The sequence below is a fragment of the Lepidochelys kempii genome, chromosome 11, assembly GCF_965140265.1.
Source record: "Lepidochelys kempii isolate rLepKem1 chromosome 11, rLepKem1.hap2, whole genome shotgun sequence".
Taxonomy (NCBI): Eukaryota; Metazoa; Chordata; order Testudines; family Cheloniidae; genus Lepidochelys; species Lepidochelys kempii.
The window spans coordinates 79,603,449-79,625,630 of NC_133266.1; the positions used below are offsets into that span (position 1 = coordinate 79,603,449).

Sequence of the window (22,182 nt, forward strand, 5' to 3'; positions counted from 1 at the left end):
CTCTGGCACCGCCCCCTGCCGCCCCCCGTTCCTCTGCCCCCCGCCTCTGGGCACCGCCCCCTGCCCCCCATTCCCCGGCCCCCGCCTCTGGGCACCGCCCCCTGCCGCCCCCCGTTCCTCTGCCCCCCGCCTCTGGGCACCGCCCCCTGCCCCCCATTCCCCGGCCCCCCGCCTCTGGGCACCGCCCCCTGCCCCCCATTCCCCGGCCCCCCGCCTCTGGGCACCGCCCCCTGCCCCCCGTTCCCCCGGCCCCCCGCCTCTGGGCACCGCCCCTGCCCCCATTCCCCGGCCCCCCGCCTCTGGGCACCGCCCCCTGCCCCCCATTCCCCGGCCCCCCGCCTCTGGGCACCGCCCCCTGCCCCCCATTCCCCGGCCCCCCGCCTCTGGGCACCGCCCCCTGCCCCCCGTTCCCCGGCCCCCCGCCTCTGGGCACCGCCCCCTGCCCCCATTCCCCGGCCCCCCGCCTCTGGGCACCGCCCCCTGCCCCCCATTCCCGGCCCCCCGCCTCTGGGCACCGCCCCCTGCCGCCCCCATTCCCCGGCCCCCCGCCTCTGGGCACCGCCCCCTGCCCCCCGTTCCCCGGCCCCCCGCCTCTGGGCACCGCCCCCTGCCCCCCATTCCCCGGCCCCCGCCTCTGGGCACCGCCCCTGCCCCCCGTTCCTCGGCCCCCCGCCTCTGGGCACCGCCCCCTGCCCCCCATTCCCCGGCCCCCGCCTCTGGGCACCGCCCCCTGCCCCCCGTTCCTCGGCCCCCCGCCTCTGGGCACCGCCCCCCGCCGCCCCCCGTTCCTCTGCCCCCGCCTCTGGGCACCGCCCCCTGCCCCCCCATTCCCCGGCCCCCCGCCTCTGGGCACCGCCCCCTGCCCCCCATTCCCGGCCCCCCGCCTCTGGGCACCGCCCCCTGCCGCCCCCCGTTCCTCTGCCCCCCGCCTCTGGGCACCGCCCCCTGCCCCCCATTCCCGGCCCCCCGCCTCTGGGCACCGCCCCCTGCCCCCCGTTCCCCGGCCCCCCGCCTCTGGGCACCGCCCCCTGCCCCCCATTCCCCGGCCCCCCGCCTCTGGGCACCGCCCCCTGCCCCCCGTTCCCCGGCCCCCGCCTCTGGGCACCGCCCCCTGCCCCCCGTTCCTCGGCCCCCCGCCTCTGGGCACCGCCCCCTGCCCCCCATTCCCCGGCCCCCCGCCTCTGGGCACCGCCCCCTGCCCCCATTCCCCGGCCCCCCGCCTCTGGGCACCGCCCCCTGCCCCCCATTCCCCGGCCCCCGCCTCTGGGCACCGCCCCCTGCCGCCCCCCGTTCCTCTGCCCCCCGCCTCTGGGCACCGCCCCCTGCCCCCCATTCCCCGGCCCCCCGCCTCTGGGCACCGCCCCCTGCCCCCCATTCCCCGGCCCCCCGCCTCTGGCACCGCCCCCTGCCGCCCCCCGTTCCTCTGCCCCCGCCTCTGGGCACCGCCCCCTGCCCCCCATTCCCCGGCCCCCCGCCTCTGGGCACCGCCCCCTGCCGCCCCCCGTTCCTCTGCCCCCCGCCTCTGGGCACCGCCCCCTGCCCCCCATTCCCCGGCCCCCCGCCTCTGGGCACCGCCCCCTGCCCCCCATTCCCCGGCCCCCCGCCTCTGGGCACCGCCCCTGCCCCCCATTCCCCGGCCCCCCGCCTCTGGGCACTGCCCCCTGCCCCCCATTCCCCGGCCCCCGCCTCTGGGCACCGCCCCCTGCCCCCGTTCCCCGGCCCCCGCCTCTGGGCACCGCCCCCCGCCGCCCCCCATTCCCGGCCCCCCGCCTCTGGGCACCGCCCCCTGCCCCCCGTTCCCCGGCCCCCCGCCTCTGGGCACCGCCCCCCGCGCCCCCCATTCCCCGGCCCCCCGCCTCTGGGCACCGCCCCCCGCCGCCCCCCGTTCCCCGGCCCCCGCCTCTGGGCACCGCCCCCCGCCGCCCCCCGTTCCCCGCCCCCGCCTCTGGGCACCGCCCCCCGCCGCCCCCCGTTCCCGGCCCCCCGCCTCTGGGCACCGGGCCCCCGCCCCCCCCCGTTCCTCGGCCCCCGCCTCTGGGCACCGCCCCCCGCCGCCCCCCGTTCCTCGGCCCCCCGCCTCTGGGCACCGCCCCCCGCGACCCCCGTTCCTCGGCCCCCCGCCTCTGGGCACCGCCCCCCGCCGCCCCCCGTTCCTCGGCCCCCGCCTCTGGGCACCGCCCCCGCCGCCCCCCGTTCCTCGGCCCCCCGCCTCTGGGCACCGCTCCCCGCCGCCCCCCGTTCCCCGGCCCCCCGCCTCTGGGCACCGCCCCCCCGCCGCCCCCCGTTCCTCGGCCCCCCGCCTCTGGGCACTGGCCCCTGCCCCCCCCGTTCTTCGGCCCCCCGCCTCTGGGCACCGGCCCTGCCCCCCCCGTTCCTCTGCCCCCCGCCTCTGGGCACCGGCCCCTGCCCCCCCCGTTCCTCTGCCCCCCGCCTCTGGGCACCTCCAGTCTCTGTTCCTTATCCCCTGGCCCCCCGCCTGTGGGCACCACCCGGCCCCCCCCCTTCCCTGGCCCCCCGCCTGTGGCACCGCCGCGGCCCCCCCCTTCCAATGCCACCTGCCTGGGCACTGACCCACCTGTCCCCAGCCCTTGTCTATGGGCATCACCCCTCCCCTGCCCTCATTCCCCGGCTCCTGCCCACTGCCCCCTTTCCCTGTCTGCAGGCACAGCCCCCTCTCCATTCCCTTGCCCGGGCACCGACCCCCCCAAACCCTGTCCCCGTGGCCCCTGCCCACCAACCCCGGCCCCCATTCCCCTGCCCAGGCCTTGTCCCTGGGCACTGCCCCTGCCCCCCACCCCTGCCCCCCAGACTCCTTTCCTCCGTGTCCAAGCGCAGTCCCTGTTCCCCTGCCCTGAGTTGCTGTGCCACAGTCTGGGTCTGGAGCCTCTCGTATGGCTACGTGTGAATTATTGCTATTCTTTGTTCTCTTTACACCTGCTGTCTCTGAATAGGCAGTTCCCATTGAGCTGGGGCGTGGGGGGCAGCGCTGAAATGAAAATGCAGCTTAGGCTGCGTGGGCAGAGGACTACAGATGCAGCTTTGCAGTTTGAATTTATGGCTTCTGTAGTAGGTTCAATCCGGATGCCAGGAACTTATGGAAAATGATTTTAAGCCCCCAAATTCAGGTTTGTCCACACTACTAGGTCTGGCTCTGTCCCTTATGGAAAGATGAGTTTCAGAGCTAGGGTATTAGTTCTGGCCCAGCTGTAGCCTGGTTGCTCCTTGGAGGGAGTAGCTACGGTATATTATTCTGGGAATAGCGTTTTGCTCGGACTTCCTTCCTTTTTCTTGTGCAGCAGTCTCTTAAAAGTAGTGCAAAGGAAATGGTTCAAAAAGTAGTTAATCTGTTCAGTATCAGTAGTGCAATAAAATTAAGTGTAAGATTTTTCAGGGAAGGGGTAGTACCTAAAGATAACACTATATATATATTTTAAGGCAGATAGTCACAAAGCTTTTACAGCCCAAAGTGAAAACAAAAAATCCTTTGAGTCAGCACTGATGAAAACAAATTAAGGCCTGATCATGCGTCTGGATATGTATGGATCTGCCCACTGAGAACCTCCTCATGGGTAAAAGTGCCTGCAAAGATGTAAGTGCAGGATCAGGGCCTTAATTATACCATAATGGTCACATGTATAGTAGATAAATTCCACCTTATGGTTTAAGAAGGCTGAGGTATTTAGAAAGTAATTGAAAACGAGCAAAATAAACAGAATTGTTCAGGTATATCAGAAATAGGAATCCTGTAAAGAAATCGGTGGTGCAACTAGACTACCAGGGAATAAAGGGAACAATTAAAGATGAAAACGACATTGCAGAGAAGCTAAATAATTTCAGTCTTCATCACAAAGAATGTTAGGGACATATCTATCCTGACCTACTCTCTTCAGGTAATAAAGAATGAAGCCTTGTCAGAGACTGAGCTGTCAAAAGAAGAGGTGCTGAAACAAACTGATTAAATAGCATCAAGTCATCAGGACTGGATGGTACATCCATGAGTTCTGAAGGAAGTTAAGAATGAAGTGACTGAGTTGCTAACAAAACTATGCAATCTATTATCACATTCCGCTACTGTGTCACAGGACTGGAGAGTAATACCTATGTTTGAAAAAAGCAATAGAAGCAATCCTAGTGAACCTTACTATGATGCCAGGTTAAATGGTTGAAAAGCAATTACAGACAATTTTAACACACCCATGAATATGACACAATAGAGATGAAATGGTATGTCTTCTGTAAAGGGAAGTTCTCTCTCTTTCCAATATATTCAAATTGTTTGAGGTTATCAGCAAAATAATGGATAAAGAAGAACTGGTAGATTAGGACTTTCAAATAGTCCCTCACAAGACTATTAAGAAAACTGACTAATCATCTTGGCTGAACTTCCCTATTATAAATGGAAACCAATTAGAAAATGTAATTGTACATTTGTTTTTCAGATTACTAGAATGACTGACTGGAAACTGAAAGTTAACAGATGTTCGAGGTGTGAGCTCTCTTTGGCAGATACTCACTAACTCCTACTTTTGAAGATGAACCCTAACAGTCCTTTTCGTGGACAACAGCCTGCTGTTTTCCAAGCACCTTCTAATAGTTCTGTAGGAATGTTTCAGGCTCAAACACCATTTCGATTTGGTCAGCCCTCTATGTTTGGACAGAGCAGTGGAGGATCTGGACAGAACCTGGGGTTTGCCCAGCCATCCAGCTTTACTCAGCCTTCGGGATTAAGCCATCCAGCTTCAGGGCAAACCTTGGTATTTGGGCCACCCTCTGGGTTTACACAGTCTTATGGTCTTGGACAACCTACCCCTTTTGTGGCGTCTTCTGCACCAACTAGCTCCTCTATTGTTGGAAACCAAGGATTCAGTTTTAAGCCACCTACTAACCTTGGAACTTTTCAGAATGCTTCTAACTTTGGAGTTATATCTGGAGAAGTTTCAAGCAGTGGCTTTGTGGGATCAGAATTCAGCTTTAAAACACCAGAAAATGCAATATTTAAACCAATCTTTGGTGCTGGTTCCGAGCCAGAGAAAACACAAAGCCAGATCATCCCAACATCTTTCACGTTTTCCCATCCAGTTAGTAGTGGGCCTGGATTACTGGCCCCTTTTGGCCTTTCTCAAGAGACCAGTAGCTCTAGTACCAGTTCAAACTTCAGCTTTTCAAAACCAGCTAGCAGCAGTAATTTGCCGTCTTCCTTTGCCTCTTCTGTACCAAGCAAAACAGTAGAGGATGACAAAAAGGGAACAAAGCCGCTCTTTGGAAGCCCTAGCAGCAGTTTCACTACTTTTTCTAGCTCATCTGGGTCCTTGGATTTAGGAGGAAACTTCCAAGTCAGTATAGCGCCTAAATCAGAACATGATGAAGCTCAGAGTGAGCCACTTGCCAACCTTGTAAAAGGAATAAAAAGAAAAGAAGAACGAGATCGTTCCCCAAGAGGGCGGGATTATGATGTTGCAGAGGAGTCAGAGATTGTATCTAGGAGTGGTTATCCTCCAGATAAGCGGCCTGTTCGGTTAAACCGGCCACGTGGAGCAGCTGGCTTGTTTAGCCGAACATTGCAGGATATGCTAAAAAGCAATAAAGATAGTGGACGTGTTAAGAAAGAGTCAAAAAAGGAAAGAGTATCTGGAGAATCTGGAGAAAATGAACAGATGTTGGGAGCAAGCCAGTCTGTGTTTCCAGCACCACGGCTCTCGGCACCATTAAAAGAGGGAGATGCTAAAGAGAAAACTGAAGAGAAAACTAAGGAAGGTAAGGGTTAGGAATCAGCACTATTCAATAAATCAGGGAGTGGAAATGAATGCTACTGGCAGTGGAAGTTAACAGGATGGCTTGCTCTCTTTAAAGTTTTGCTTTTCCAAGGGATTCCTCGTTTTCCTTTTTGGAGACTTAATGATTTAATTTTACATCCTACCCTGGAGGTGCCCTTTGCAATTGTTGCTCCCAACTGTGATTGTTACTGTTGTGATTAAGGTGGATTGAACAGCGCATGCTTTCAAATACGTCAGTGTTGCTTCTAAATTATCTGGGGTGGTCATTGTGAAGACAGATACTTCTTCCTTTGGTTAGTCAAATATCAGTGTAGTGGAGGCTCACCTCTGTGGCATTACTTAATTAAGTTAATTACTCTTCTCAGGGGTCGAAATTGACTGACATTTAGTAGAGGTTGTGGGTCAGTAAAGACAACATGAGCTACAGGTTAGAAAATGGCATTGAGAAGTGTCTAGGGCACACATCTCTTCTCTCAACTCCTTTTGTGGTTGCTAGTGTATTTAAGCCAATCCAGGCATATATTTTGCTATGCTTAGTTTATTTCAGCTGATGCATAGTTGTGCTGCTCTTTAGGCAGGAATTTCTGTATAATGTACTTGGTGTTTGATTTTTGTTTTGCAGGGTTGATTGTTTTTCAGAGTTCCTTCTTGTATTTCTCGCTCTTGTCTCCCATTCTCCTTTGTGTACTTTTATCTCACCTTCTTCTTCTTCTCCCTCGTGTTCCCACTCCACGTCAAATTCATAAGGTTCTTCCATCCAGTTTTCTCTTTTTGTTTGGTATCTCTCTTTTGCTTTCTTCCCTCCTCCCTTTTCCATTCCCTAATTACCTTATTCCTTTACCTTCCACCCCTCTCATAGAATCATAGAATATCAGGGTTGGAAGGGACCTCAGGAGGTCATCTAGTCCAACCCCCTGCTTAAAGCAGGACCAATCCCCAATTAAATCATCCCAGCCAGGGCTTTGTCAAGCCTGACCTTAAAAACTTCTAAGGAAGGAGATTCTACCACCTCCCTAGGTAACACATTCCTAGGTTTCACCACCCTTCTAGTGAAAAAGATTTTCCTAATATCCAACCTAAACCTCCCCCACTGCAACTTGAGACCATTACTCCTTGTCCTGTCCTCCTCTACCACTGAGAATAGTCTAGAACCATCCTCTCTGGAACCACCTCTCAGGTAGTTGAAAGCAGCTATCAAATCCCCCCTCATTCTTCTCTTCTGCAGACTAAACAATCCCAGTTCCCTCAGCCTCTCCTCATAACTCATGTGTTCCAGACCCCTAATCATTTTTGTTGCCCTTCGCTGGACTCTCTCCAATTTATCCACATCCTTCTTGTAGTGTGGGGCCCAAAACTGGACACAGTACTCCAGATGAGGCCTCACCGATGTCGAATAGAGGGGAACGATCATGTCCCTCGATCTGCTCGCTATGCCCCTACTTATACATCCCAAAATGCCATTGGCCTTCTTGGCAACAAGGGCACACTGCTGACTCATATCCAGCTTCTCGTCCACTGTCATCCCTAGGTCCTTTTCCACAGAACTGCTGCCTAGCCATTCGGTCCCTAGTCTGTAGCTGTGCATTGGGTTCTTCCGTCCTAAGTGCAGGACCCTGCACTTATCCTTATTGAACCTCATCAGATTTCTTTTGGCCCAATCCTCCAATTTGTCTAGGTCCCTCTGTATCCGATCCCTGCCCTCCAGCGTATCTACCACTCCTCCCAGTTTAGTATCATCCGCAAATTTGCTGAGAGTGCAATCCACACCATCCTCCAGATCATTTATGAAGATATTGAACAAAACCTACCCCAGGACCGACCCCTGGGGCCACTCCACTTGACACCGGCTGCCAACTAGACATGGAGCCATTGATCACTACCCGTTGAGCCCGACAATCTAGCCAACTTTCTACCCACCTTATAGTGCATTCATCATGGTTCCGTACATGCTGTTCCCTCATTCTGGGGTTTCAGGAGAAAGAAAACTGAACTCTTGCAAGTTCATCAATACATACTACTTAACCCAGGGGTTCTCAACCTTTAATTTCTGAGGCCCCCACAACATGCTGTAAAAACTCCACGGCCCAGCTGTGCCACAACAACCGGTTTTCTGCATATAACAGCCAGTGCTGGCGTTAGCGGGGAGCAAGCAGGGCAGTTGCCCAGGGCCCCACGCCACAGGGGGCACCGCAAAGCTAAATTGCTCAGGCTTCGGCTTCATGCCTGAGTGCCGGGGTGTCATAAATATAAAGGGAAGGGTAAACCCCTTTGAAATCCCTCCTGGCCAGGGGAAAGCTCCTCTCACCTGTAAAGGGTTAAGAAGCTAAAGGTAACCTCGCTGGCACCTGACCAAAATGACCAATGAGGAGACAAGATACTTTCAAAAGCTGGGAGGAGGGAGAGAAACAAAGGGTTTGTGTGTCTGTCTGTAGTCGTCTTGGCCGGGGACAGAACAGGAATGGAGTCTTATAACTTTTAGTAAGTAATCTAGCTAGGTATGTGTTAGATTATGATTTCTTTAAATGGCTGAGAAAAGAATTGTGCTGAATAGAATAACTATTTCTGTCTGTGTATCTTTTTTGTAACTTAAGGTTTTGCCTAGAGGGGTTCTCTATGTTTTTGAATCTAATTACCCTGTAAGATATATACCATCCTGATTTTACAGGGGGGATTTCTTTATTTCTATTTACTTCTATTTTTTATTAAAAGTCTTCTTGTAAAACACTGAATGCTTTTTCATTGTTCTCAGATCCAAGGGTTTGGGTTTGTGGTCACCTATGCAAATTGGTGAGGCTTTTTATCCAACATTTCCCAGGAAAGGGGGGGGTGCAAGTGTTGGGAGGATTGTTCATTGTTCTTAAGATCCAAGGGTCTGGGTCTGTAGTCACCTAGGCAAATTGGTGAGGCTTTTTACCAAACCTTGTCCAGGAAGTGGGGTGCAAGGTTTTGGGAAGTATTTTGGGGGGAAGGACGCGTCCAAACAGCTCTTCCCCAGTAACCAGTATTAGTTTGGTGGTGGTAGCGGCCATTCCAAGGATAACGGGGGTAATATTTTGTACGTTGGGGAAGTTTTGACCTAAGCTGGTAAAGATAAGCTTAGGAGGTTTTTCATGCAGGTCCCCACATCTGTACCCTAGAGTTCAGAGTGGGGGAGGAACCTTGACACTCCCCACAGATCCCCTGCCCCACTCCTGACCCCGACCTATAGGTCTGTGTAGAGTCTCCTGGGGTCGGGCCCCTCGGACCCCCAGTGGGAGCGGAAGGTGATGGTCAATGGGGAGACTTTCCTGGGGTGGCGAGTTCCTGGGACAGAGAGAACTGGTGTCAGGCCCTGGGTGGTGCAGCCTCAGATGCCCGGCTGTGTGAGCTGGGTGAGGGTCCCAGGGATGAAGCCCCTCGCCCTGCCTATGGCCCAGATCCCTGTGCAGATCCAGGAGGGGTGGGGCTGGCTGGTCGTTGGGGTTCTCCAGGATACCAGCTGCGAGACCCTGTTATGGGGTGATGGTGTCTTTTTGGGACAGGATCCAGGCCCTGCTCCTGTAACTGCTGAGGGTTTGAATTTGAATCCAGGGATCCAATCGGTGGACAGGGAAATGGTCAGTGAAAATGCAGATGACCTGGCTGGCAGCGGGGAGGAGCTGCTAAGCTCAGGATACCTGCCTGCCTGTAACCAGACCCCTGGGGCTCCCCACCCCCCTTGCACACCAGAGAGGGGGCTCACGCTGGCTCTGATGCAGTGAGGAAAGCAGAGAGCTCGCTGCCTACCCCCACTGGGACAGCAAGGGCAGCGCTGAGCACAATGGGAGCTGAGACCCCAGCTGAGGTGGGGGAGACACGGGCAGGGCAGGGGATCTGTGGGGAGTGTCAAGGTTCCTCCCCCACTCTGAACTCTAGGGTACAGATGTGGGGACCTGCATGAAAAACCTCCTAAGCTTATCTTTACCAGCTTAGGTCAAAACTTCCCCAACGTACAAAATATTACCCCCGTTATCCTTGGAATGGCTGCTACCACCACCAAACTAATACTGGTTACTGGGGAAGAGCTGTTTGGACGCGTCCTTCCCCCCAAAATACTTCCCAAAACCTTGCACCCCACTTCCTGGACAAGGTTTGGTAAAAAGCCTCACCAATTTGCCTAGGTGACTACAGACCCAGACCCTTGGATCTTAAGAACAATGAACAATCCTCCCAACACTTGCACCCCCCCCTTTCCTGGGAAATGTTGGATAAAAAGCCTCACCAATTTGCATAGGTGACCACAAACCCAAACCCTTGGATCTGAGAACAATGAAAAAGCATTCAGTGTTTTACAAGAAGACTTTTAATAAAAAATAGAAGTAAATAGAAATAAAGAAATCCCCCCTGTAAAATCAGGATGGTATATATCTTACAGGGTAATTAGATTCAAAAACATAGAGAACCCCTCTAGGCAAAACCTTAAGTTACAAAAAAGATACACAGACAGAAATAGTTATTCTATTCAGCACAATTCTTTTCTCAGCCATTTAAAGAAATCATAATCTAACACATACCTAGCTAGATTACTTACTAAAAGTTATAAGACTCCATTCCTGTTCTGTCCCCGGCCAAGACGACTACAGACAGACACACAAACCCTTTGTTTCTCTCCCTCCTCCCAGCTTTTGAAAGTATCTTGTCTCCTCATTGGTCATTTTGGTCAGGTGCCAGCGAGGTTACCTTTAGCTTCTTAACCCTTTACAGGTGAGAGGAGCTTTCCCCTGGCCAGGAGGGATTTCAAAGGGGTTTACCCTTCCCTTTATATTTATGACACGGGGCTAGGGGGCCCCAGGCTGCAGTCCCATGTGGTCGGGCTTCAGCTTTCTGCCCTGGGTCCGAGCAAGTCTAATGCCAGCCCTGCTTGGTGGACTCCCTGAAACCTGCTCACAGCCCCGCAGGGGGCCCTAGATGCCTGTTTGAGAACCCCTATCTTAACCTTTGCACTGGCACCTGATAATGTGATAATGGGCACTTTCTAAATATTTATACAGTAATTCTGTGAAGCCTTTCCATCCCCTCCCACCCTGACACCCCAAAGCTTCCCTGGAAATTCAGAGAAGTCTTGATTCCTCCTTTGCAAACCTCCCCATCTCTTTCCTTATTCTGTCTCTCTTCTTCCCTTCCCCGCTTTCTTCTCCTCCACTGCCTTCTTCAGTAGTGTGCCTTTTTGTAAAGAGGACTACATCATAATGTATACTCACAGTGGGATTTAAGGCTGCCTAGCATTTCCTGAATTTTGAGTGCTTCACTCTGCTGTCTTAATGTTCATAGAACCATAGAATATCAGGGTTGGAAGGTACCTCAGGAGGTCATCTAGTCCAACCCCCTGTTCAAAGCAGGACTAATCCCCCCAATTTTTGCCCCAGATCCCTAAATGGCCCCCTCAAGGATTGAACTCACAACCCTGGGTTTAGCAGGCCAATGCTCAAACCATTGAGCTATCCCTTGTAGCTATTTTATGAAATATACATTTGTTAGCCGACGGCCAAGGATGTTTGGTGAGGTGCCAGCTATGCCCGTTTATACCATCCGTGACTTTAACCGCTAGGACGCACTGTCCCTTCGCGGCGGGCAGCCCGGGCTAGGCTGACGGATGCCCCAAGGTCCTAACCACCCGTGACTTTAACTGCTAGAGCTCAGAGCTCCTTCGCAGCGGGCAGTCAATACTGACTGACAGGTGCCCCAATGGCAGCACCAAGAGCCTCTCCACACCCGTGACTTTAACTGCTAGAGCTCAGAGCTCCTTCGCAGCGGGCAGCCAGGATTGACTGACAGGTGCCCCAAGAGTTTGCCCCGTGGAGGCGGCACAACTCAACGCTAGGCTCTTAGTACTCTCACCTAATGGCCAGTCTTTAGAGCCAAAACGGCTGAGGTTCTTTAATTGTGTTGGCTGCTTTACAGTAAACCAGAGAAAACAAGTCAGGCTTATGCATAAATGGTTACCAAAATTTATTAAGCTAGATTCTAATCATGTGGTTACAAAATTGCTAGTGCCTACTTATTTAAATGTAGAGATGTTACACACACACAAACAAGTTACAAAACTGAAGCCACAATCCCAAAGAAAGAAAACAAAATATAGAGCTCTATTTCAAAATATGTGTACACTAAAGATAGGAGATCAGGTGTGGGTGCTTCTTACCCTCCTTGCATCTCTCGATTCCAGCGGTGCCAAGCCAGGATCGGTCACTCAGTTCCGCGGAAAGACGAATAAGGGACAAGGCGTAGGGACCCTCTTAGCTGCAGAAGCCTTGGGAGGCTGTCACTTATCTGACCAGCAGATAGATAGTGAAAAGCACTCAAAAATCATGGTGCTGTAGGTCCCCTACTTATACCTCTGTACTCCTTTATTCTCTTTCTCCTTTCTTATGCCAAATTGAGGCTGGTCTGTTGGGGTGACGCCAGCTTTCACAAGAGTAGTTTACACTTGCAAAGGAGAGAAACAATAAGTTTCGACTACTGGACATTTCTTTTATCAGGGTAAATATTTTCCCACCTAGGATGTTGGTGTGAGTGCATCACGCTATTTAGTAGGGGCTAAGAGCCATGTCTGTCACAGGGCCTCTGCCTGCTGTGAGCTTAATCATCGTATCTCTTCCCAGAGGCACATTGTAGCAGCACACCTGTGCTTTCACAGCTTCAAAGGCTGTGCTGGAATATATGTTAAGTGCCCTGTTCCGGCTTCCTCCTGTGTTTCCAGCAATGCTGGTCTGGGGGGGGGGGGGGGCTGGCTGTCTGGCTACATTCCACCCCCTGATGCACCACACTACATCCCAGATTGCAAGGTGGCGGTGATGCCAGCACCTCTTGCCCTCCTTGGGGAAATCTAGAAATACCCAACAACCAAATTAGAGGATGAGGGTTCGCGGAATTGGGTAGGATCCCTTTTTAGCTCTAGGTATCTGATTTGTGTGGAGGAAAGAGCAGTTTGAATCAAACGCTTCATAATACATAAAGTTACACAAAAAACAATTACAATAATTAAAATGGTTAAAACAGTTTTCACAACCGAATGTAAAACGGGGAGAGGGAGAATCCCAAGTGTTGAGCTAACCATTGCATCCATGAGGTTTGTCCATTCTCAGCCACTGCATGTAGTGGTAAAAATTCAATTCCCAGTGCATTGGTTGAATCCAGCAAGGTGCACATCCAGCAATTTGTAGCACCAGCAGCTGAGGCGATGGTTTGGATTGCTCCCCGAAGAGGATGTTCTGGTATTGCCAAGGTGACTGGAGCCAACAGAAGGATCATGAGGGCTTGCAGGAACATATCTCTGGTGGGTCGTGTTCTAGCTAAAAAACTTATTTTAAAACCAAAAGCAAAAATTACACCTGCTATTATAAGTAAAGGCAAATATATCAACAGTCCACAGTAGTCTCTAGTGATCAAACAGGTCTGCTGCATGATCCATTTTGCTGACAGGTTAGCTGGCAGGTTGCTCGGAACCATGGGACCATTCCTGCAATAAATCACATGGTCAGCCGGTCTTGGATGCGATCCAAGCCTCTGTAATGGTTATTAGCCTTTTATCAGCATTTAAGGCACTCCATACACCTTTCTCTTTATAGGCGTGCAAAACGCAGGTAAAGGTTCCCAGGGCTGGGTGTTTAATCACAACAGTATCTCCGGGAGCATACTTGGAACTGTGCAGTGGTGTTCTGGCAGAGGAGATAGCTTTCCCTGTAGGGAAGAATCCCCTGCTGATTGGACTTCCTGTAGGAGTCTGTCTGTTGTTTAACCTCTGCACCACTTCGTCCAGTCTGTCTCCCCATGTGCCATCAGTAGGCTTCAAGTGATTCTTTAGCAACCCATTCCAGCGCTCGACCATGCCATTAGATTGAGGTCGATATGGAAGGTGGAAGGTCCATTGGACTCCATGGTTAAGGGTCCATTCCCTTACAAGTTTATTCTTAAAATGCTAACCATTATCTGATTGGATTTCTTGAGGCATTGGGACAATTGCTGTTAAGCGGTTTAGTCCCATAACTGTGGACAACCCTGTTGCCAATCGGGTTGGATATGCAAAACCAATCCCTGAAACAATTTCTACTCCAGTCAAGATGTATTTCCACCTCTGCCTTGTAGTGGGCAGTGGTACGACATAGTCGACCTGCCAGGTTGCCCATAGTGTTTTTCCATCTCTTAGCCTGGCAAACCTTTGTCCTTCTGCTATATGTTTTCTAGTCTCAGCACAAATAGTGCAGGCTTGCACCAGGTCTCTAGCCTGTCTGTGGGTGATAGGCCACCCCCTGATATGTGCTTGCCGCACTAACTCATCACTTCCTGTGTGTCCTAAATTATCATGTAACCATGAATATAAGCGTTCCCATTCTACTTGTGTGGTAAAGAGCTGGGCAGCTGCATCGGCTAAATCGTTTAACTGTGCAGCTGGGGTATTATTCCTCTGATGAGCTGAGACATGTCCTATAGACAGGGGTTGTTGCAGGCCATGCTGATATAACCACTTCCAGTATTCCAGTCCCCAGACTGGTTTACCTCCTATTTCCCAGTGGTTATTTTTCCAGTTAGTGATCCACTGAGTGGCACCTGCCCATACCGCATAGGAGTCCGTATATACTGCGGTGGCTCCTGCTTCACAGGCCAGTTTAATTGCAGCTAATTCTGCAAGTTGTGCTGACCCATCAATTTCAGCAGTTAGGGGTGCTGCAGAGGTGTCTGCAGGCACTGCTGCAGCTTTTCCCTTCCATTTTCCTTTTACTAGCCTGGCACTGCCATCAGTGAACCATACTCCCTCAGGCTTAGAAGGATCAAATGGGGCAGCATCCTTAATGGGAGACTGCTGTGGAGGTAGGCGGTATTCATCAGGCATTCCTACTTTCCATAGGGATTCCTGAATCATAGTGGGGTTTTGTGCAGTGTCTGCACTCCCTACCCTGTGGTGTATGTAAAGTGCCCATCTTTGGATAGTCATCTTTTGTGCTACACCAGGTGGTAACTCTTTCCCTTCCAATATAGGTTTAATGATTGGAAGAGGAGTGTGAATTGTGATGTCCTTATCCTGAGTTAATTCCTCAGTTTCTCTCAAGGCTGTATAAGCTGCCAGAAGCACCTTCTCATAAGGCGTGTAGTTAGCCTGTGACCCTTGCCATGACTTGGAACCAAACTGAATTGGTCGTCTGGGAGCAGTGTTACTGTCTTGCCAGAGAGCATAAGACATTCCAGTGGCTCCCACAGTTAGGTACAAATGGAATGGGGCTTCAGGATGTATGGGACCCAGAGCCTGATAGGTGTGTATCTCCCCTATCAGTTGCCTGAGGGCTTCCTCATGGGCAGGAGCCCATTCCCAGGCAGCACTTTTCTTTAACAAATTGTACAATGGTCTGGCTATAATGGCAAAGCCAGGTACATGTTTTCTCCAAAACCCCAAGGTTCCCAAAATCTGTCTCAATTGATCTTTACTTTCAGGGGAGGGTGCCTGATTTAGCTCTTGCACAGTGTCATTAGGCACAGACCTCCTACCTCCCATCCATACAGTACCTAAGAATTTTATCTCTTGGGAGGGACCTTGGCATTTCTCAGCTGGTAACTCTAAATTAAGGGCTTCTAGTGCTCCTTTGATTTGATTCATAGCCTCCTGTACCTCTTCTGAGGTTTTCCCACCTATTAAGATGTCATCAATGTATTGCACAGTTTGTACATTGGGTGGCAGGATAAGGTCATCTAGGACCTTTGCCAGTGCCCCATGGCAAATAGTGGGTGAGTGTTTAAACCCTTGTGGCATTCGGGTAAAAGTGTATTGTACACCTTTCCAAGTAAAAGCAAATCTTTCCTGGTCAGCTGGTTGCAAAGGGACCATGAAGAACATGTCCTTTACATCTAATACTGCTAGCCAGGGTTTATCCCAGGTTTGTATGGTGTTTACAATATCTGTTATGCTAGGGACTGCTGCAGTTAATGGTCCAGTGTTACTGTTTAGCTTCCTATAGTCTATAGTGAGTCTCCATTTGGTTTCTTGATGGGCCACACAGGAGAATTAAAGCGAGAGTGGGTACGAAGTAAAATTCCTCGCTGTTCCAAATCTTTGATCAGGTCAGTAACAGGGCTTATGGCCTCAGCTGGGACATTATACTGCTTTATGTTTGTTACTGTTGAGGGCGGGAGAGCAGGCGTGCTGCTAAGTAAGTTTACAGAATAGTGGGGAGGGCTTTCCTTTTCCAGGTGGGTGGCATGAGGAACAGAACTGACTCCAAAAGCCCATCTTTCCCCATTAATCCTTCCCTTCTTTCCTCTTAAAACGTCCATGCCCAGTAGGTTGGCATTGCCCAAAATCACCTCATATTTTCGGGGCTGATGGTGGGGTTGCAAGGGGATATCCAGTTTTATCTTAACTAATGGGTAAGTTATGGTACTGCCATTTACCCCTGTAACAAGTACCTGCTTTCCGCCAGTAGGTGGCGAGCCCTGAAAACTTTCTCGCTTAATCATGGACCTTTGAGCCCCTGTGTCCATTAAGAAAGGAATAATGTGTTTGTCATTTACAGTTACATGTATCCGGGGGTCTTTTGCTGTTGTTTTCTCCTCTTTGGATTCAAGCTGGTTTATTAGGAGAGGAGATTGACCCCCGCAAGCTAGTTTCCCTGCTCTGGTAACTCTTGCAGTTGCTGCAGCAATGGAGTATACCGGGTGTCTGCAGGTGGGGAAAGAGGAGAGAGCTGCAGAGGTGCACTGGGAGTCGCATGAGTTGTCTCCCAGTCAGCTCTTTTAAAGGTGGTGAATAATTTTAGCTGCTCTGTGGGCAGTCCATTTATCACATCTCTGGGATAACCTAAAGCCAGACATTGTCTCCACAACTTGGCTCTAAGCTCCTTTTCCTCCTGGGTTGGCTCTCGCTTGTTTTTATGTCCTTTAGATGGTGCCCCCTTGTTTCCCTGAAGGGAACGCATCTTAGCTTTGCCTGTCAGTGCTCTGATGTCTCCGAATTCTCTAAAGTATGACACCAGAAGGTTTAGCACTGCCCGAAAGGTACTGTTACGTGCTGCAGCTTCTGATCTAAGGGACAGTGCCATAGCCCTGTGGTTACTCGGAACTCCCTTAAGCAGGGGTCTAAGATCATCTACATCTACCTGACCCTCCCATGGGCTTTCATAGGCTAACTCTTGAGGGTTTTGGCCAAGCATGCTAATGACAGCCACAGTTAATAGAGCTGTTTTTACCTCATCTATGTTGGTCCCGTGCATTACTGTGGGTTCATCTCGATCTGCTGGGTAAATTCCTCTTGCCCATCGACAAGCCAGAGACCAAAGTGTTTTAGGGGTGTTCCCCTCTGAGTGTTCCAGGAATATTCCTGCACCTAAGTTAAGGCGCTCAGTTTCTTGGGCTGTCAGGCGTATATATCCACCCCCAGTGTCCCAGAGGCGGACCAGCCACTCTATTATACCTTCCTCAGGCTTTTTAGCAAAATCTCCCTGGATTGTTTTTAACTCCATGGGAGTATATTGGCGGGTGGTAATTTTGGTAAAGTGTGTTGGAGCTTTACTCCCTTTTCCCTTTTTACCTCCCTTCTTTGTTTTTGAAGAGGTGGATGGATAATAGTCATCCCCTTCTTCATCCAGCTCTGCCCCACTCAAATTTTCCTCATGTTCTTCTGATTTGTGATGTGTGATAGCTGGTCTTAATTTTACAGAGGGACCTTTCTCCTCAGAGGAGGGGGACTCATTTGCTGAATCCCAAATGTCTCCATCCCATTCCTCAGGGTCTAGCCAGAGAGCAGTCTCAACTTTAGCCCGGTTGATTCTGCGTGTTTGTCTCCAGCTTTTCCCTTCGTTCTATCCCTTCTTTCTCAATTAAGGGAAGTAATCTTTTCTGAAGATGTTTCATATCCCTATTCAGTGTTCTTACTCTGGTATCTAAATTCTGGCATTCCTGGCGCAGTGTGTCCCTTTCCTGTTGCAGCCTATTAAATTCTATTGCCAGACTATGATAATCCTTACAGGCAGCTTGCCAAATGTTAGTAAGCAGCCATATACAAGCACCTTTTCCTTTCCCTTTCTTCATCTTGCAGGCAGTTCTCCAGTTACAGAAATGCTGCCAGATCTCTGCTGGTTTTCCCCAATATTTCTCCAGCAGTTCTTCGCTCCACAGAGGATTTCCCCATCCCTCTTGGGTCAAACTTTTCTCTAGCTCAGGGAATTCTGTGGTGTTTATCATGACTGGTTTCATTGTGTTACTGTAGTGCAGCCTATATCACAATCCTGTTCGTGACGCCAATTTCTGTTAGCCGACGGCCAAGGATGTTTGGTGAGGTGCCAGCTATGCCCGTTTATACCATCCGTGACTTTAACCGCTAGGACGCACTGTCCCTTCGCGGCGGGCAGCCCGGGCTAGGCTGACGGATGCCCCAAGGTCCTAACCACCCGTGACTTTAACTGCTAGAGCTCAGAGCTCCTTCGCAGCGGGCAGTCAATACTGACTGACAGGTGCCCCAATGGCAGCACTAAGAGCCTCTCCACACCCGTGACTTTAACTGCTAGAGCTCAGAGCTCCTTCGCAGCGGGCAGCCAGGATTGACTGACAGGTGCCCCAAGAGTTTGCCCCGTGGAGGCGGCACAACTCAATGCTAGGCTCTTAGTACTCTCACCTAATGGCCAGGCTTTAGAGCCAAAACGGCTGAGGTTCTTTAATTGTGTTGGCTGCTTTACAGTAAACCAGAGAAAACAAGTCAGGCTTATGCATAAATGGTTACCAAAATTTATTAAGCTAGATTCTAATCATGTGGTTACAAAATTGCTAGTGCCTACTTATTTAAATGTAGAGATGTTACACACACAAACAAGTTACAAAACTGAAGCCACAATCCCAAAGAAAGAAAACAAAATATAGAGCTCTATTTCAAAATATGTGTACACTAAAGATAGGAGATCAGGTGTGGGTGCTTCTTACCCTCCTTGCATCTCTCGATTCCAGCGGTGCCAAGCCAGGATCGGTCACTCAGTTCCGCGGAAAGACGAATAAGGGACAAGGCGTAGGGACCCTCTTAGCTGCAGAAGCCTTGGGAGGCTGTCACTTATCTGACCAGCAGATAGATAGTGAAAAGCACTCAAAAATCATGGTGCTGTAGGTCCCCTACTTATACCTCTGTACTCCTTTATTCTCTTTCTCCTTTCTTATGCCAAATTGAGGCTGGTCTGTTGGGGTGACGCCAGCTTTCACAAGAGTAGTTTACACTTGCAAAGGAGAGAAACAATAAGTTTCGACTACTGGACATTTCTTTTATCAGGGTAAATATTTTCCCACCTAGGATGTTGGTGTGTGTGCATCACGCTATTTAGTTGGGGCTAAGAGCCATGTCTGTCACAGGGCCTCTGCCTGCTGTGAGCTTAATTGTCGTATCTCTTCCCAGAGGCACATTGTAGCAGCACACCTGTGCTTTCACAGCTTCAAAGGCTGTGCTGGAATATATGTTAAGTGCCCTGTTCCTGCTTCCTCCTGTGTTTCCAGCAATGCTGGTCTGAGGGGGCGGGGGCTGGCTGTCTGGCTACAACATTTCATTTAGTTAGTTTTGTGACTTTACATATGAACAAGAGAACCTAACTGTTTACATCTTAATTTATTTACTCTCACTTCATAACCAACTATATGTGATTGTGTGTTGCATAGTCCATTTTCATGCCTCCACAAAGCTGAACAATATTCTTAAAATACATAATTGCACACTTTGCCAGTAGTAATGAAGGACTCTTCAATACAGGGGTTCGTTAAAGAGAACTTTGAATTTCCTTGCTTTGCTAATTCGAAATTTCAACCTTAACACTGAATTATTGTAGTGTTTTCATTAACTAATCTACTAATAAAAATATGTACCCCCTGCTTATTGCAAATTTCTGATTTAACATCTAAGTTCTTGAGATCCAAAATAAGAAACCACAGGCAATTCTAGAGCCTGATTTCGGGACTCTTTCAACACTTCCTGTCAGATTCTGCTATTGTGACCCCTTCACGTCGAAATCGAAGCAGCGAGAGTGTGGACAGTCTTGGTGGCTTGTCGCCAAGTGAACTCACAGCAATCCAGTGCAAAAATATCCCTGACTACCTTAATGACACGAATGTGCTCGAGAAGCATTTTGGACGGATGAAAGTCCGGCGCATCTTTACCAGGCGCAGCAAAAAGCTGGCTATTATTCACTTTTATGATCATGTGAGTATTTAATGTAAATTTAAAAATAGATGTGTAGTATCTAAATGTTTGTTTGGGATGTGTACAGCCATTCACTGTGGTGGAGTTAATGGATTTCTGCTCTAACCAATCAACATCTGGAGACCAGACTATATTCTAATCACTAAAGGTGATCCCATCAGATCAGGATTGGGGTATATTGATGGAACAGCATGGGGAAGCCTATGTTGTTAACAGGTGCTGTACCTGTTCTGTAGTTAAAAAGAGGCCTTCAGTCTTGAGCTATCAGCCTGATACAGTACTGATTAGGGTACCATAGAATTCAGCTTTATGTGACCTCCACACAAGGCAATCTTCTGCTGGGGCAGTCTCCTTGCCACATACGGCATTTGGCTTTTAGTGACATCTAGGGAGATCTCCGAACTCCCCGTGGAACAAACATATCTTTGTACATGCTGTATAGACTTCTTTACATCTTGTTCCGATGCTAATTGTCCCTGGTATTGCATGCTGTTTTTCAGGCTGCTGCTGCTCAGGCAAGGAAGAAGGCAAAAGGGTTACATAAAGACATAGTAACATTTTGGCATAAGAAGAAAACAAGTAAGCTTTTATTGTCTGTATTTCTTCTAGGCATGATATAAGAGGGTGACAATCAGTTGATTTCAGTGGAGTGGCACCTGTTTGCACCAGGTTGGAATTTGGCTCCAGAAGTAAAACACTGTTTCTGTGGTGGTTTCTCCCTTTGTGATGGGCACCAAATGCAAAGGCTGTGCTTATGTACAGTATCTGATTTGTACAGTCTGTAAGAAAATAAGACGAATGTACTTGGAGTAAAAATTCAAAAATAAAGCAATTCTTGGTAGTGTCTGCTAACCCTCAGCTTTTTAAAGTCAAATATTGTTCATAAGACGATGTTGATTAAGTGAGAGTGGTTTTCTTCCAACGACCTATTATTAAGACTCCATGTTTGTCACGAAGGTCATGGAAGTCATGGATTCTGTGACTTTCCATGACCTCCGTGACTTCTGCAGCGGCCCATGCAGCTGGCCCGGGAGCCACCTGAGCAGCTTGGGCAGCCCGTGGGCCATTCGCACCAGTTGTTGCTGGGGCAGTCTCAGGTCCCCTGCCATGCAGCAGCAGGAATTTGGATGTGAGGGGATTCAGGGCTGGGCATTGGGGTGCTTACCTGGGGGGGTCTCTCCGGAAGGGCAACAGGAACTCCCCTCCATCAGCTCTTAGCTCCATGTGCTGCCTCTGTCCGTAGGCATCGCCCCCTGCAGCTCCCATTGGCTGCAGTTCCCAGCCAATGGGAGCTGCAGAACAGGGGTTTGGGATGCAGCGGAGGCAGCCCTGAAGTTAGGAGCTGAAGGTCTCTGCTTCCCAGGAGCTGAGGGAGGGGAACCTGCCCCAGCCCTGCCAACCCCTCCGCCCCAGCACCCACAGCAGTACCTGCGCCTCCTCCCAAGCACCCGCAGTGCCCCAGGGCCATGCCCTCCCCTCTCCCCCCCCAGTTTTAGTCAGGGGTATATAGTAAAAGTCATGGACAGGTCACTGGCCGTGAATTTTTGTTTACTGCCCATGACCTGTCCATGACTTTTACTAAAAATACCCATGACGTAGCCTTACCTGTTATATATCTAATCTGCTATTCTCCTACTTCACTTTTTGTTTTTGGCCTTAAGGATTAAATGTAGGTCTTGAATTTAACTGTCCTACTTAAAAGCTATAATGCCTTTATAAAGCACCCATGGATAACCAGCCGATTAGGCACTAGCTGTTGTGAACGTTCCTAACATTGTGGTTTTATGAGTAGCAAGACCCTCATGCTGCCAAATAAACTTTTTAGATTGTTGGGTAAAATTTTAATGTGAGAACTATTTGCATAATAAAAGAGATGGTGTTTTCTCCTTCTAGTATTCTTGCAAACTAGGAACCATCTGGAAAGCTGACTTCTGGGGCAGATATACTCTCCCTTGCTGAATTAAATGTTTGATGTAAGGTTACATGGTGCTGATGTCTTCAGTTTCTTTCCTGTTCCTCTTTTCCTCATGTTTTGGCTACTTAGTTATGTCTTTCCCTTTTAGTGTATTGTGTTAAAATAAGTGTTTAAATGTAATAATTTGTATGGGTCTGTCAGACATGAGTTGTTATGAACAGCTCCCGCAGACGGTGGTCCAGCTTGGAAGTATACGTCCCATGTTAACTTTCCTTTGGAACAAAACACTCTAGTTAACCTTATTGTAAACATACTCCTAG

At 50.4% G+C, this 22,182-nt stretch overlaps 1 protein-coding gene across 4 annotated transcripts in view; it reads left to right on the top strand.

Moving 5' to 3' along the window:
• The window catches only part of MCM3AP (minichromosome maintenance complex component 3 associated protein), a 102,110-nt gene that overhangs the window by 8,138 nt on the left and 71,790 nt on the right, over nt 1–22,182 (top strand). For 3 of the 4 annotated variants that reach the window (XM_073306988.1, XM_073306987.1, XM_073306989.1), the window contains exons 2-4: nt 4,440–5,754; nt 19,727–19,947; nt 20,448–20,526. In XM_073306988.1, the coding sequence (XP_073163089.1) occupies nt 4,533–5,754; nt 19,727–19,947; nt 20,448–20,526 (1,522 nt within the window). In that variant the 5' untranslated portion in view covers nt 4,440–4,532. Of the gene's footprint in view, nt 1–4,439; nt 5,755–12,487; nt 13,069–19,726; nt 19,948–20,447; nt 20,527–22,182 lie in introns of those variants that run through there. The other variant, XM_073306990.1, reaches the window with a different exon arrangement.